This window comes from Fomitopsis serialis (assembly GCF_022376445.1).
Source record: "Fomitopsis serialis strain Sig1Antser10 chromosome Unknown B0H18scaffold_148, whole genome shotgun sequence".
Classification (NCBI taxonomy): domain Eukaryota; kingdom Fungi; phylum Basidiomycota; class Agaricomycetes; order Polyporales; family Fomitopsidaceae; genus Fomitopsis; species Fomitopsis serialis.
Window position 1 is genome coordinate 23703 of NW_025955108.1, and position 14496 is coordinate 38198.

Genomic DNA, 14496 nt, shown 5'->3' on the forward strand with positions numbered 1-14496 from the left:
GATGTGGACAGGGGTTTGGTGGAACTCCATACAAGTACGCTACACGCTTGATGCCTTTTCACTCATCACTGACCAACGGTACACCTAGCAACTCCTTCCAGAGGGGGCAACCATCGCGCCAATCATCATCTCCACAGACAAGACACAACTCACTCAATTCTCCAGACACAAGACAGCTTATCCAGTGTACATGACACTGGGCAACCTTCCGAGAGTGTTGCGCCGCAAACCATCGGAGCATGCTTGCATCCTGCTGGGGTATCTCCCGGTTCCAAAGATCAGCAAGGTGAAGCTCACCAAACGCGAACGCAAGGCTAGATCGCAGTGTCTGTTTCATGCAGCTATGAGTATCATTCTGCGCCCGCTCCTTTGCGCTGGCGTGGATGGTATGGAGGTTACCAGTGGTGATGGCACTGTGCGCCGAGTACACCCTATCTTGGCTGCCTACGTGGCCGATTACCCGGAGCAGTGCCTCGTCGCCTGCTGCAAGTATGGCATGTGTCCCAAGTGCAACTGTCCATCAGACAAGCTCGGCAACAGCCATCCCAGTGAAACACGCACCTCCAAGACGACCGCGACAACCATAACCGAGGCCTGGGCGAGCGAACGTAGCGCTTCTGCTGTGGAGTCCGTCTGCATGGAGCAGAACATAAGTGGTTCAGTCAAGAAGCCCTTCTGGGAAGGCCTACCCTACACCGACATCCATATGGCGATCACGCCCGACGTCCTCCACCAGCTCTATCAAGGCATCTTCAAGCACCTTGTATCCTGGTGCCAGGATCTCCTTGGTCCTGATGAGCTCAATCGGCGGCTACGCTGCCTTCCACCCACCTTCGGTGTTCGCCATTTCAAGCATGGCATCTCCTCATTGGCGCAAATTACAGGAAAGGAACGGAAGGACATGGCCAGGGTCCTTCTAGGCTGTCTCATAGGCAAGCTCCCTCGCCCTGTAATCCTCACGTTTAGATCGCTGCTGGACTTCATCTATCTGGCACAGTATCCTATGCACGATGACGCAACACTCCAGTATCTAAAGGACGCACTCAAGACATTCCACGCGAACAAGGATGTCCTCGTCAGGCTTGGTATAAGGGAGCATCTCAATATACCAAAATTCCACTCGCTAATGCACTATGTCGAGTCCATTTGCCTCTACGGTACAACCAACAACTACAACACTGAAGCCTTCGAACACCTGCACATTGACCTCGCAAAGGATGCTTGGTGAGCCAGCAATCATCGCGATGAATTTCTGCAGATGGTGAGGTACATCTCTCGCCGCGAGAAAGTCACGCTGTACGAGGTGTTCCAGAATGAATGCCGTGCAGACGAGCAGCACGAACATGTCATTGCGGTGGATGATGAAGAAGATGATGATGACTCGCTGCCTAACGTACCGGATGTGAACGCACAGGACACAAATCTTGAAGGAAGCACCATCAAAATCGCTAAGTTCCCCCTTCCCCCCAGCTGCACTTGTCCAGGATCCAGGAATGCCATTGAGCTCCCGGTTTCACAACCGCCCTCGTACACCTCATCAACAACATGCAGCCAAATGAACTATGACTCAACCGCCAGGACCTAGCCCGTACTTGGTTACCGTTTGACCGCCTTGACGTGTACCACCAATTCAAGATTGATCATGCGGAGCTTCACGACGGCAAGGTGGACGTAGACGTTGTCAAGGCCGCACCAAGCACAGGAAGACAGGGGCGCAAGAGTAGGTTCGACACGGTTGTTGTCTTGGAGAATGAGCAGGCAGAATCCACCGGGGTATTAGGTGAGATTCTGTTTGCAGTGTGATTGCTGTTCAGTTGCGTATAACCAAGTTGCATCCCAGGTACATGTATTGGACGTGTTAAAGTGATCTTCAAATTACCAAATAAACTGTCAACAGTCCGCGGAAGCAGCCCTGCACCTTCATGGTGGCCTAAAGGCCCACTGGCTTATGTCGAATGGTTCACGTGATTCCCCCGCGCGGCCAATCCGGCACATATGATGTATGGTGTTAGTAAACCGACTCCCCTGGTGGATGGCCTGCCACCAAGCGGCGGCAAGCACCATCATTCCCCTTTCACAGATACGCCAATCATACCAGCTCATACCGGCCTTTCCGGATGGCGCAAGGGGCGAGGTTTTGGCGGACTGGATGACAGAGAATGTGCTTGATTGTGCGCATAAGTTCTGGCTGAACAACTGGGCTGATTTGTATGCATATCAGACCCTGTGGTAGACAATCATCCATTTCTTTGACCTCTACGCACAACAGACAGTAGCAACGTATCCTCCTCACAGCGGCCCTTGGTACACCAAACCCAAACCCATTCAAGCCCTCAAGATTTCACGCAGCTTGCCCGCAGACCGTATCAATCTACCGGCACTTCATTGGGATCTAGACGTGTGGCCGTTCCCACACGCTTCAACCAACTCTCAACCACTCTCAGAACACTCTCAGACCGCTCCCAGCGAATTCTGGCCGGCTCTACTCAACGCTTCATCATGGCAGCCTTCTCGCGCATCGACCCACGCCTCGTGAACATTCTAGTCAAGAATGGCATGCCATCATGGCCGCAGCTAGCCGGAAGCGGAACCACGCTATGCCCTTACAGCAACGGTATAGCGCACGTCACCATTGTGTGTCTTGAGAAGATACATATCAGGGAGTTTTACGAATGTGAGTGCTAGGAATCTACGTACAGGTGTCTTGCTAATGGTGTTATTTGTAAAGTGTCCTATGTCTGAGACGACCGGCTGTGCCACGCGGTGGGGCCCGGATTGGATGGAGCCTCGGCGAGAAGTACAGCGGACGATCTTGGATCAAGTGTGAAGCACGGGTAAGGGGCCTGGCAGGCCTATCAGGATGGGAGGATGGGTCTTTGCGGGCGCAATTGGCGACTTCTACCAGAACTGGGTGATTGTCCCGCGTCTCTTGCAGCTGTACCGGCCCGAGGATGCAGTCGCTCCGAAAACGGCTGTGGTGGAGGCCCTATTCTTTATCTCGGTACGTCCCTTACAGTCAGTGTTGCAATCATGCTGACGAGCTGTACAAAACTACAGGATTTCAAAGACCCCATCTCCATCCCGCTCCTGTGCGAGATAGACAAGACGTGTCTCCAGATGCTGATACCCTGCATTATGGAGCAGCCGCTGCTGGGCCAGATCTTCCCAGGTCTGAGCCCATGGAGGCCGTTGCCCCAAAAGGGCCTTGGGGACTCGGGATTCGATTTCTACAACTACGAGAAGCAAACATTCATTCCCACCACCATGCTTCCAACCAACCCCCTTTCCCTACCCCTCCCACTGCCCCACATCCCCACATTCAAGCTCAGACACGTCCGCGTCATGCTCTACATGAGGGACCATGCCAGGGGCACTTGTTTTGAGCACCCTCTCTGCTCCATGAAACATCAGTTCATGGACCAGGAGTACGTCTGGCCGGCGGACTTACGAAAGCCACGGACGTACGTGCAGGGCCAATGGAAGATCACGGGCCCAGGATCCCCACTGGGCATCATAGCGGTAAGGCCCATGCCTAGAGAGGAAGGATGTATGGTCCTACCAGGGGTGGAACACGGCGGCAATGGCAAGGATACGGATGCCAGGATGGCCTCCGAGGCGTAGTAGGATTCGACCGGGATGAGTATGATTAGTACATTGTGCAGCAGAATTGATTGTTCACGTCTTGCTATCTAATGTACTACTTAGTATCAAAGATTGTTTTACGCCCACTCACGCATGTCGGCGAGTCAAGCATTAACACATCACGGTTACATCTGCTCATTACGATCCCTGAGGTACGAAGGAATCATTCTTATGACTGGCGGAAATGTAACACTTAGCATGGAGCCCAATGTGGCAGGTTTTTCCCACAGTGCACGTGACTGTTTGAGTGCCAGATAAGCAGAGATAAGTAACACTTACTATGCTGTCATTAGCTCAGTTGCAATTTTCAGACTCTGAGACAACGTGACTTGCACCAACACACCCAAACAAATGATGTGGCTGACAATTCCCCATGGACTTGGGCCTCCTGTAATGTCTACCTTGGAGCCCAATATGGAAAGTGGTGAAGATGGCATGTGACCTAACCAGCAGCACTGCACTCCAATATAATCAATCACTTTTTGGAACAGTAAGCGCTCACAAATAGATATGGCAAGTATATAGTCAACTTGTCGCCCTTGTTTCGTAGAGTCTACAGTAATTTTGTTGTGCCCCAATAGTGGCTAGTTAGGCCAGGAAATGCAAAATACAAAAAAGAACAAGAGACTTTGCAGAATTCAAACTGCTCATTTTCACCCTAGATATGTAGCACACAACCCATACAGTATAGCCATGTGTGTCAGACATCATGAAAATGCTTTATGATACCACAACAGAGCTCAAAATGGGCAAGGACTGCTCATTTCATGCTTGTACATGGTATTATTGCTCACCTTCCATATATGGTAATATGTCGTCAACATCACAGACCTCATCAACATGCCATAGTGCTCTATGAATATCTTCTGATTTATCTGCAATTTATGAAGCATTGGACATCCACTTTATTGAGAATTACTGGATTTGGAAGGTTTCTCACCATTTAGGGCAATGTGAGCTTTGTGATACTTCTTGTGCAATAAGCCCTCCCACAACTTGCCTGAAATGTACATTTCCATGGTTCACATTAGCTACACATCACTGTCTTTGTATACATGTTGTACCAGAAAAGGCACAATGGCCACTGGGTCTGGCCAGTCACATGATCAATGACGTGGGGTCACAGCAGTTGCAGCGGTGTTTTCGCTGCATCTGCTGCGACCGCACGTCTTTGGTCATGTGACTGCAGAAATGCGGTCAAAAATGCGCAGAATATTCATTCCCAGTACAAAAACCACTGTTTTGGGGCCATAAAAATCGCATAAATCCCCAGTAAATTGCGACAACCTCAGTACAGCTATCCTAGAGTATTTTAAAGTCATTTGAGACCAACATCATCTCAATTGAAGGCCACAAGGCTGCCAGTTGGCTTTCAAAATACAGTGCCACATTGGGTTGTTACCTGTAGTCACTCCATGGTATCTGGGAGTGATTTGCTTATGATGAGAGCAAAGCTATCTGAGCATTCAGCCAATGTGACATTGAGGTATCCAGTACATACATGGCTTGGTGGGTTAGAGTATGCACATTATGATCCCTGAGGTACGAAGGTATCGTTCTTATGATGGACCACCATGAAACACCTTAGTGATTCCTCCGGAATGGCAGTTTGTTCCCACAGTGCACGTGACTTGCAGCCACCCTGATAAGCAGAGATAAGTAACTGTTAGTATAGGTTGCTTATCTGAGTCTGAAATTTTACACTCACAGACGACGCGACTTGGACCAACAGATACAAACAAATGCAGTGGCTAAGCACTCAGTTATGGATATGAGGCCCATGAAACACCTTAGCAGTTCCCCCAATAAGGAAACTGGTAAACATATCATGTGACTGGCAGCTTGGTGGGCCATTACTCCAAGCGCTCACACACTGTAGGGCCTATATAGCCTCAGCCAGTAACAAATCATAGTATACATAGTATGCTCATCTGATAGCCCTTCATTCAGAGAGTATACAGAAATTCTATTGAGTGTATACAATGGCTGGCTAACCCAGGAAATGCAAAGCAAAAAAATGCACATGTGCCTCTTCAGATTCAATCTGCTTGTTTATGACTCAAATATGGTCTATATGTACACTGCAATGTATATGTGTAGTTCAGACACTGTGGACTACTCAGTAGCTTCAATAATACAGGTAACAAGGACTATAATGGGTAATCTGTGCATCTTTTGCCATATTATGGCCCTTGCATACAATGTAATGGTAACCATTGCAACTCAAGGCAATCATACACTTGTCTTTGATGTGTCTGTATATTTCATAGATTTTCTGCATTTTTCTGAGCCCTACATGCCCCTGTTTGTGTATGATTCCTCTTTGGGAAGGTCACATACTCCATATGGTAGTTATGCATCCACTGCTGGCTTTGTCTTGCTCACAGACACGATCTAGGGATACATACCTGAATGTGTACTTACACTATGATCTTATAGGGTTGTCCAGTACATGAGCAGTTCCAAGAGTGAAGTAGCAGGCTTATATAAGCTCACTGGGGCCACAGCAACCATCTTACCAGGTTATTGAGAATGCTATCTTATCTGATGTCAAACCCATGCCATATACAGCTTTATTCACATTGCCTGGATCATTTTGAATATTGTCTCAATTTTCCGCTTTTTTCTGAGCCTATACAAGCTCTCTTAAGCACAGTAACAGTCCGCACTTACATCGCTTACTAAGCGCCCAGATGCCGAGCTGCTCTGATTGGTGCAACAAGCCCTTTTCTGCCCTAATCAGGCAGGCTGCCGAGGTTTTGAGCTGAGTTTGAATCTCAGCCACAGGCTCCATAGTGGCACTGTACCTGCTGTACTGTGGCCTCACTAAAATGCGGAAAATTCCCAAAATAATCTCTGTGATAGGTATGATGTCATAGAGTCTATAGCTGCTGTGACTTGCCCATTACCTTCACTGGTCATGGCACAATTCACAAAACAAAAAAACATGCAAATGCCTCTGTGCACATGAGTGCATACATTTTCACCTCAAAAGTCTCTCTTTTGAAGCCTATATGCTGCCCACAGATTCTCTGACATCTCAAACCTGCTAAATAGGGTAGCTGACCTTCCTAAAATGGTAATTTTGCTTAACCTGCTCAGTCTGGGCTCACAAAATGCAGATAAAATCAGGGAATATTATGTGTAATCAGACTCATCTGTATTGCCTTGTATATGAAGGCAATTCATCTTGTATGGAGGCCCCCACAATATATCACTAGTATGACTTGCCCAGTTGTTTGAAATTCAGGAAACAGAGAAACACATGCATGAATGTGTGGCATTTGACTGGGATACACTGACTGAAATCTAATCAACTCCTATAGAGGTTATAGAGATGATAAACTCATTTGATAGCCCATCATTTCAAGGGTTAATCATACATTGGAGGAATGAAGAACAAAGGACAACATTTAGAGAATCACAAGTGACTGTGCAGATATGAATGGCTTGTTGTCTCTGAAACACATTGCCTATGACCTGTATAGATATGTGCATAGTTTACAATGCATGGATGTGTCTGGAAGTTGCACAGCACAGCTATTGGTGGGGAAAAATGGTAATAACATGCATGTTTTGATGTCTCAGCACTGAATGACTATATAGGGAATGTTCTCCACTTGTAAATATGCTCAGGGATGCTCTACATATATCCTGGAATATTGTCTGATTAATCCGCATTTTCTTGACCCCAGAACAAGTGAGTTGTGCTGCAGTAACAGTGTGCACTTACATCGCTTACTAAGCGCTCGACTAAGCGCCCGTTGCCGAAGCGGAGTGTCACTCAAAGGGGATTTTGGAGCACTCCCATTGGCTGGAATGCTGACAAATGTTACTCTTTAAAGTAATCTTTCAATCTCAGCTCTTCATGCCGAGTTTTTTGATGGCTTCAAGCCACACTAACTGAGCTCTTACTAGAACCCCATTAGATGCGGAAAAATCCCAAAATATTGCTTCTCCATGGAATGCCCCTTGAGTACTGACAGGGGTGCCCAGATTAGGTGTTCTTGTTGTTTTTTCACATAGTACTGACCTTGGCAAGTGATACTGGGGATATAAGCAAATGTTGGTGTGTGTATGATGCTTGTACAAGACAGTTCCACATGTATGGGCTCTGTGAGGTGGAGGATATCAAATATACAAAACTGCCATATATGGTTAGTCCCCTGCCCATTTGGGAAGTTGGCCATGCATGGCCTCTGCAGGACTGGATAAATAGCAGGAAAATCAGAGAAAAATCAGATAGTACTATGAATTCATATTGAGTTGACTGTTGAGGCTCCAATATGGCAGAAAACATATGATAGTGCAGAATGACCCATGCATAGCCTGATACAAGCCACTCTTTCAATGAGTCTTGGTCCATCTTGTAAGCACCATTATCACCTGGAATTCTCAGGGACTGGCAGCTCTAGACAGGATCCTAGGCTATTCTGTTCAGTTCAACTCTTCAATAGGCCCTGCAAAGGCAGGCTATTGAGCTGAGTTTGAATGCATGCCACAAGCTCATCAGTGACAATGTATTTGCTGTGCTATGGTCTCACAAAAAACAAAAACAATTGGGAATATTTCCAGTCATGTATATGATGTCAGAAAGGCTGTACATAGTATGCCTTCCCATGGATTCATATAAACATGGCACCCGCCATACACAAAGCCAAATAAAATACATATGCCTCTGTACACACTGGTTCTTTCACTTTGTTTGTGTTTCCTGTGATGCTTGCCAACTGCCTATGGATTGTGTGGCTATATGAGACCTGAATGAAACATGCCATATGTGGTACCTGACCTTCTCAAAATGGAAAGTCCGAGTTATCTGCTGTGTCTGGGCTCAGAAAATGTGGATAAAACAAGGGAATATTCTGGATGAGTCCATTCACCTTGTACTGCTTGCTATAAGTATTGATTGGCTCATGTCTAAACCCTTTGGCAGGCAATGGCATATGCAGAAAATGGTGAACACCTGTGGCACAAAGGCCACAGTTAATGCTGAGTATGTTCATAATATTGGCTCTGTCTCACATGTGAATGGCATAGCTATCAATATTATGGGTTCGCAGAGCTTTATGACACTGTACTGATCCTAGAAAGTGATAGAAAGACATTGTACAAGTTGTGTTGTGCATCTACTACTGTTGCTAGAAAGTCTATAGGCTAGCAATGTCATAAAGTAGGGACACCACACATAGGTGATCAAATGCTTTGATGGTCTCTGCAATGCTAGATAAATGGTAGGAAATGAGATAAAATCAGATGATCCCATGACATCATATTGTGCTGACTGTTGTAGGCCAATGCATGACAGTACATCTCAGATGTGCTAATGCAGAGTTCACAGCCTGATGTCTGCAGCTCTATTGTCCCAGTCCAGTATAAGCATGTCTTTGACTGATTGTATCAATATGAAGCAGTGCCAATTATACAGTATGATGGTGCTATGCTTGATTGTTAATTGCTCATATAATTTTTGCCTGGAGCATATCTAATGTCTGTATGCACTACCATCATCCTATTCTCATGCAATGGCCCTTGGTATGTGAAGATAGAATAGGCAGCTCTTGGCTTGTTCATATGGGCAAAAATGTATTGACAGTGGTGTCTGTTTGTGCAGTGTATGCTGTGATTTCTTCCTGATTGGGCTCAGAAGAAGTCATGGTTGCCATGGAAATAATGCAGACTTGCATTGCTTACTAAGCAACAGTGAAGAGGCCATATTACAATGGATGTCTGAGCCAATATATGGCTGTCCTTTTATAAATCTCTAGTCAATAATATGACTTTGGGAGTACTCTCATTTGCTGCAACTGTTTCCTTTTACATGTGATGATAAAATATCAGCTACTCATCTTGGGTCCTTTCATGTTATATGGAAAGTGGAAATATAACACTTTAGACCCAGGTGTGAACATGTGTGATATTTGAACAGCATTGGAAATTTGTGGCACTGTGCCTACCAGTACACCATTTGGCAGTTGATCCTGGGTGGTATCTGCCATGCCCAAGGAATGTCAACATAAAAATATAGTGTCTAATCCAAATATAGTACCATACATTGTATGTGCACACAAAATAATGAACAGTCAGCCAGAAAATGACACTGGTGATTATCTTGGGAGTATGTCTGAATCCTTGGACTTATGATCAGAGAGCATGACCATTGATAGTATGCATTACTAGAATACCCAGGAAAGGCCCATGTGCAAGTCTTAGTATGCAGTCTGTTGTTAGGACAAGGCATTGAAAACCCTTTTTTTTACAAGAAATTCCATAGATATGGTCTTTGACTAGGGTAGGCAGCAGGAATTGTTATCACTCCTGGGCTTTGTTATCTTTATTCTAGATTCTTTTAATGGACTTCATTTGGGGTTCACAATGCTTTCTGACCAGATTTCAGTGATCTTTTTTCCCCACATTGTTATTCTTTGTGGCACCTATTGGTGTATGTTCTGACTGGACTATTACCAAGCTTCTAGTGCTCTCCTTAGACCCCTTGTGACCAGATGCTTTGAAAGATATTACTGGGGTTCTATTAGCTCAGACTATGTTATCTATTGATATATTATCTCAGCTGGTAGGTAATCTATGAGTGACTTGACAAGCTGTACACTATTTCTGAGTGTTCATAAGGCTGTGCTAGTGTTTCAGGATAACATGCAAGTGGTGTGTCATGAATCACAGAGCACATCCTTGATGATCAGTGAGAATTATTGGCACATCTACCCTTGCCTTACAATGAGCCTGTGAGCTTATTGTGCATCTTGAATGGCCTTGGAAAGTGGTGTACTGAGTCTTCTACTATTTTGTAGGATTCTATGAAGTATTTTATGTAGCTAAAAGGCTGTGCATGAATGCACAAAAGGAGCATCCCTATGAGCAAGTCCAAACATTTATCTCATCTACCACTTGCTTCTGTACTCTTTCTTATGCCAGTGTACCTTCAATTCATCAGTGATCAATCCTGCCCATGACTCTATCAGTCTTGATGGCACTTACTATGGTGATACATTGCTTCACATTGTACTACATGAGCCCATTACTATTGACTCAGGAGCTGAGCTCCAATCCAGTAACATACCTTAGTATGGCTTTGTACTACTGGTCAGTGTCTGGTAACTGTTCACTTATGGTGAGAGCAAACTGCACATTCTTTGGTTGTATTCCTTGTATAACACATCAATTCTTGACAGGCCTTTTTCAGAATTCCTTACTGGTATACTTCTCCTCTGTATATTGGTTCCATCCTCCACTGTTACTTGGTTTGGACTTGGGGAAGTACTGTTAACAATCTACTGAAAGACATCCTTTGGTATCAGAATTTCTCTGATCAAGGGCTAATACTTGTACAACAGCACTGACAGCAAGTCCCAACTGAGTAGTGGTTACTGTAGTCAACCCCCCAGATTCCCCTTCCTTGAGTTCTAGTTGATCTAGAGGCTCTCCTTACTTCTTTGCAACATTCCCAAGCTATTTGCTCTATGTTACTATCAATACAAACCAGTAACACTGCTCATTAGTATTCAGATCATATTGATAAGCAACTTGGCAATTTACCAAGTAAGAAACAGATCCATAATGTCTGTTGCTCATGATTGCAAGCTATGATCCTCATATTACAACAACCTAATAAATTAGCAGGCTACTCTGAAGTGCAAAATGTGGAAGATATGGCAGTACTCTATGCATAGACAATATACTAGCAGTCTTGCCAAGCATGACTTCTGATGCGGGCAGCATGAAGTTGTTCATAAATGTTCATAAATTGACATATCTCCTACCAAAGGGATCATACTGCCAGCTATGGCCCTCTCCCCAGCAAGTGGGTGACAGTTGCCTCGGAGCCCGCAGATTCAGTGCACGGAATACCTGCTGGGTGAGCGGTTATTGAAGAGGATCAAGTTCAACCGCATCACTCTGCACTGTGCAGATGAGCGGAAGAGAGATGGGCGGATACACATCCTGGAGTGAACGTGAGGTAGTAAGACCTACAAAACTAAGTACTAGGCTGGAGCCACCTGTGAAGCTGGGAGGATGGATCCTAGCCAGGTCCATCAAGGAGTTCTATGCGGCAGAGAGCACAGTGCCACGGTGTCTGCAGGGACCCAGAGTCAAAGCTGTTGTGAGGTACTCGTATTCACTGAGGTGTGTTGCCACAAGTTCCTATCAATCATCGAGTGAGCAAGGATGTGTTTGTTGTATGGGATTTGAATGTTGCATAGTTGTGCCGGGCAGCACAACATATCATGCATGACACACTGGAACACCCAGATGTCCTGTGAATATACTGTAGAGACAGTGGACAGGTACTCACATAGTGGAAAAGTACGCCCAGGTTCCCCCTCTCCAGGCAGACCACGGTTGCGAGGTTGCCTTCGGACTGGATGAGACATGATCTTGGGCGGGACAAGGCTTTTTCATAAACCACAAGAAGTGGCGCGAGGATGGCGAGGACACAAAGATCAGTGAGAGCAGACATACAAACTTGGGTCGGTGGATGAGGCGGTCAAGTTCTGCGTAGTCTGGGTGGTGATGAAAGCACTTTCCAAGGTAAGCACTCTCTGTTGCAACTCCGTGCCTCACTTGTCATAAACTCTAATAAGATGATCATCTTATTGTAGATATATGTGTGAGTGCTCTACTACCAGAGTGTCTGGTATGCGTACATGCCCGCCCAATTATTGAGGTAAAATCTATCTGCGATGTCAAGGACACTGTCCAAACTCCATTCACTAGGTACCATCCCGCAAGGGCGATCAGGAAAGGAGGGAATCAATTGACAGGACTGTCTGATTTGACTCAGCGGGATTATGGCCCCCTGAGGTAGGCCATCACCGCGCCTGGGGGCTTTCTTCAGTGAGTACATGAGGTGGACTGGATCTGCTTGCGGGGCGAAGCGGGTGTACCACTCCACGTATGCAAGTGGTGTTTGCGGCCAATAAGACGGTGCTGGCGCACCGTGATATGCATTGGACAGTTTTTTGGGGAGGCAGAATATTATCTTGACCCGCCCTCCCCTTGTACCTAGGATATCGTAGTTAGAGTTGGGACTTGTAGTACGTAGGACCGGACAGAATGATATCTTACCGAGAACTCCAGTAGACTCACTTAGTCTCAGCCTCCCCCTTCTCTATCACAACTACTGTGTCAAAGTGGCTCATGCACCTGACGCGTGCCGTGGTGGGTATTGTTGGCTGCAGTGCACCTCAGAGCGATTCCAAAGGCCTAAGTCGAGCTCTGTAAAGTCTTTTTATTCAAAGAAGCAAAGATACACACCTAAGACGAGCTCTGTAAAGTGTTAGGGACTCAGAGCTCGACGAGGCGGACTGTCTACGGTGTGCGTTACATAAGGTGACCATAAGTGTACAGTAGAAACAGCCACAAAGTCGAACTCAACGAAGCAGTGAAAAATCGGATCAGTGCAGGGGTTCAAATCCCTGAAGATGCAAACATTATGGAAAATGGTAGACTGAAGGGAATGACGTCGGAAAAAGTACAATATGCACGGTATAGTGATGGCGTCCATGTAGAATAAAGGAGAACACACCAGGACGTGTTCCACAACTTGGACAGGGCAATGGAGCTCAGAATAATTCGCAGAAATGCGGAATAAATTCCGAGCTCAACACTCCACCCTGACCTGTCAAGTCCCCAGCCCAAGCATCTTCACCATCTCCAGCACCTTCGGTTTAGCCAGCGACTTCGTCAGGATATCAGCAGGCATGTCAGAAGTGCGAAGGTGTATGATCTCAATTCGACCTTTGGCGACTTCGTCTCTGAGCCAGTAGAAGTGCAAGTCGAGGTGCTTCATGCGTCCGTGGTGCTCGGAATTTTTCGCAACGGACAGCGCGGGAAGATTGTCAATTCGAAGCTTGGAGGCAAGGGAAACGTCGAAACCAAGCTCTGTGAGGTGATTGCAAAACCAGAGAATTTCCTGGCCTACTGAGACCGCTGCAACGAACTCTGCCTCTGTTGTAGAAAGCGCCACAATCGTCTGAAGATGACTCGACCAAGAAATCGCACCTGTACCCATTTTAATGACGTATCCAGAGGTGGATCGACCAGTGTCAGGGCAGCCAGCATGGTCAGTGTCGGTGTAGGAGGCGAAAATCTCGGAATCGGACGAAGGGGAATAGGTGAGCGTGTAGTTGAGGGTTGATGTATCGGAAGAGGTGCCTGACCACTTTCCAGTGCGTCATGCCAGGGTTCTTTGTAAAATGTGCCAGGTTGCTCACAGTGCGTGCAATGTCTGGACGAGTTGCCACAGCAAGGTAGAAAAGCGAACCCACTGCCTGATCATATATATGGGATGTTCTGCATCTCCCTGACCTCGGACGACATCTTGGGAGCCTTGTCTGCACTGAGACGAAGGCCAGGCTCCATCGGAGTGCCCACAGGGTTGCAGTTTGCGAAGCCATAGTGCTCCAGGATGTCGAGAGCGTACTGCTGCTGCGAAATCGAAAGCGAATGCTTCGCTCAATCACGCTCAATATTGACTCTTAGGATCCAGGACGTCGGCCCAAGGTCCCTGAGCTTGAAGTGTGTACGAAGGTCGTCCTTGACGCGCTGGATTGTGGTTTTCGACTTCGCTGCAATGGTGATATTGTCGACAAAGACAGGGATGATGCTGCGCACTCCATCTCGCAGGTAGACCCAGACACTGTGCTCACAAATCAGCCACGAAAATCTGAGTTTTGTGAGTACCTCGTGCAGCTTTTCGTGCCAGCAGCGTCCAGCCTGCTTCAGACCGTAGAGGGCCTTCAGAAGACGCCATACCCGGTTCGGAGTTTTCTGCTCAAAGCCCTCTGGCGGCTGCATGTACACCTCCTTCTTCAGTTCGCCGTTTAGATAGGCTGA

General features: G+C 46.6%; 3 protein-coding genes across 3 annotated transcripts; all 3 read left to right on the top strand.

Annotated features, from left to right (window-relative positions):
* Positions 1-1228: 1228 nt before the first annotated feature.
* Positions 1229-1968, top strand: B0H18DRAFT_886508 (uncharacterized protein; the record flags this gene model as incomplete). Its single annotated transcript, XM_048041128.1, has 3 exons — positions 1229-1354; positions 1651-1780; positions 1841-1968. Coding segments are annotated over 3 exons (384 nt in total), but the record flags the coding sequence as incomplete, so codon positions are not given.
* An 892-nt stretch (positions 1969-2860) lies between these two features.
* B0H18DRAFT_1125239 (uncharacterized protein) lies at positions 2861-3621 on the top strand (the record flags this gene model as incomplete). The annotated part of the gene is made up of 2 exons (XM_048034970.1): positions 2861-3001; positions 3058-3621. 2 exons carry the CDS (start codon positions 2861-2863, stop codon positions 3619-3621), a joined length of 705 nt encoding a protein of 234 aa, XP_047886818.1.
* Positions 3622-11356: 7735 nt separating this feature from the next.
* B0H18DRAFT_959590 (uncharacterized protein) lies at positions 11357-12466 on the top strand (the record flags this gene model as incomplete). The annotated part of the gene is made up of 5 exons (XM_048042829.1): positions 11357-11515; positions 11570-11784; positions 12161-12189; positions 12261-12295; positions 12350-12466. The coding sequence occupies 5 exons, from the start codon at positions 11357-11359 to the stop codon at positions 12464-12466; spliced, it is 555 nt and encodes a 184-aa protein (XP_047886819.1).
* Positions 12467-14496: the final 2030 nt, after the last annotated feature.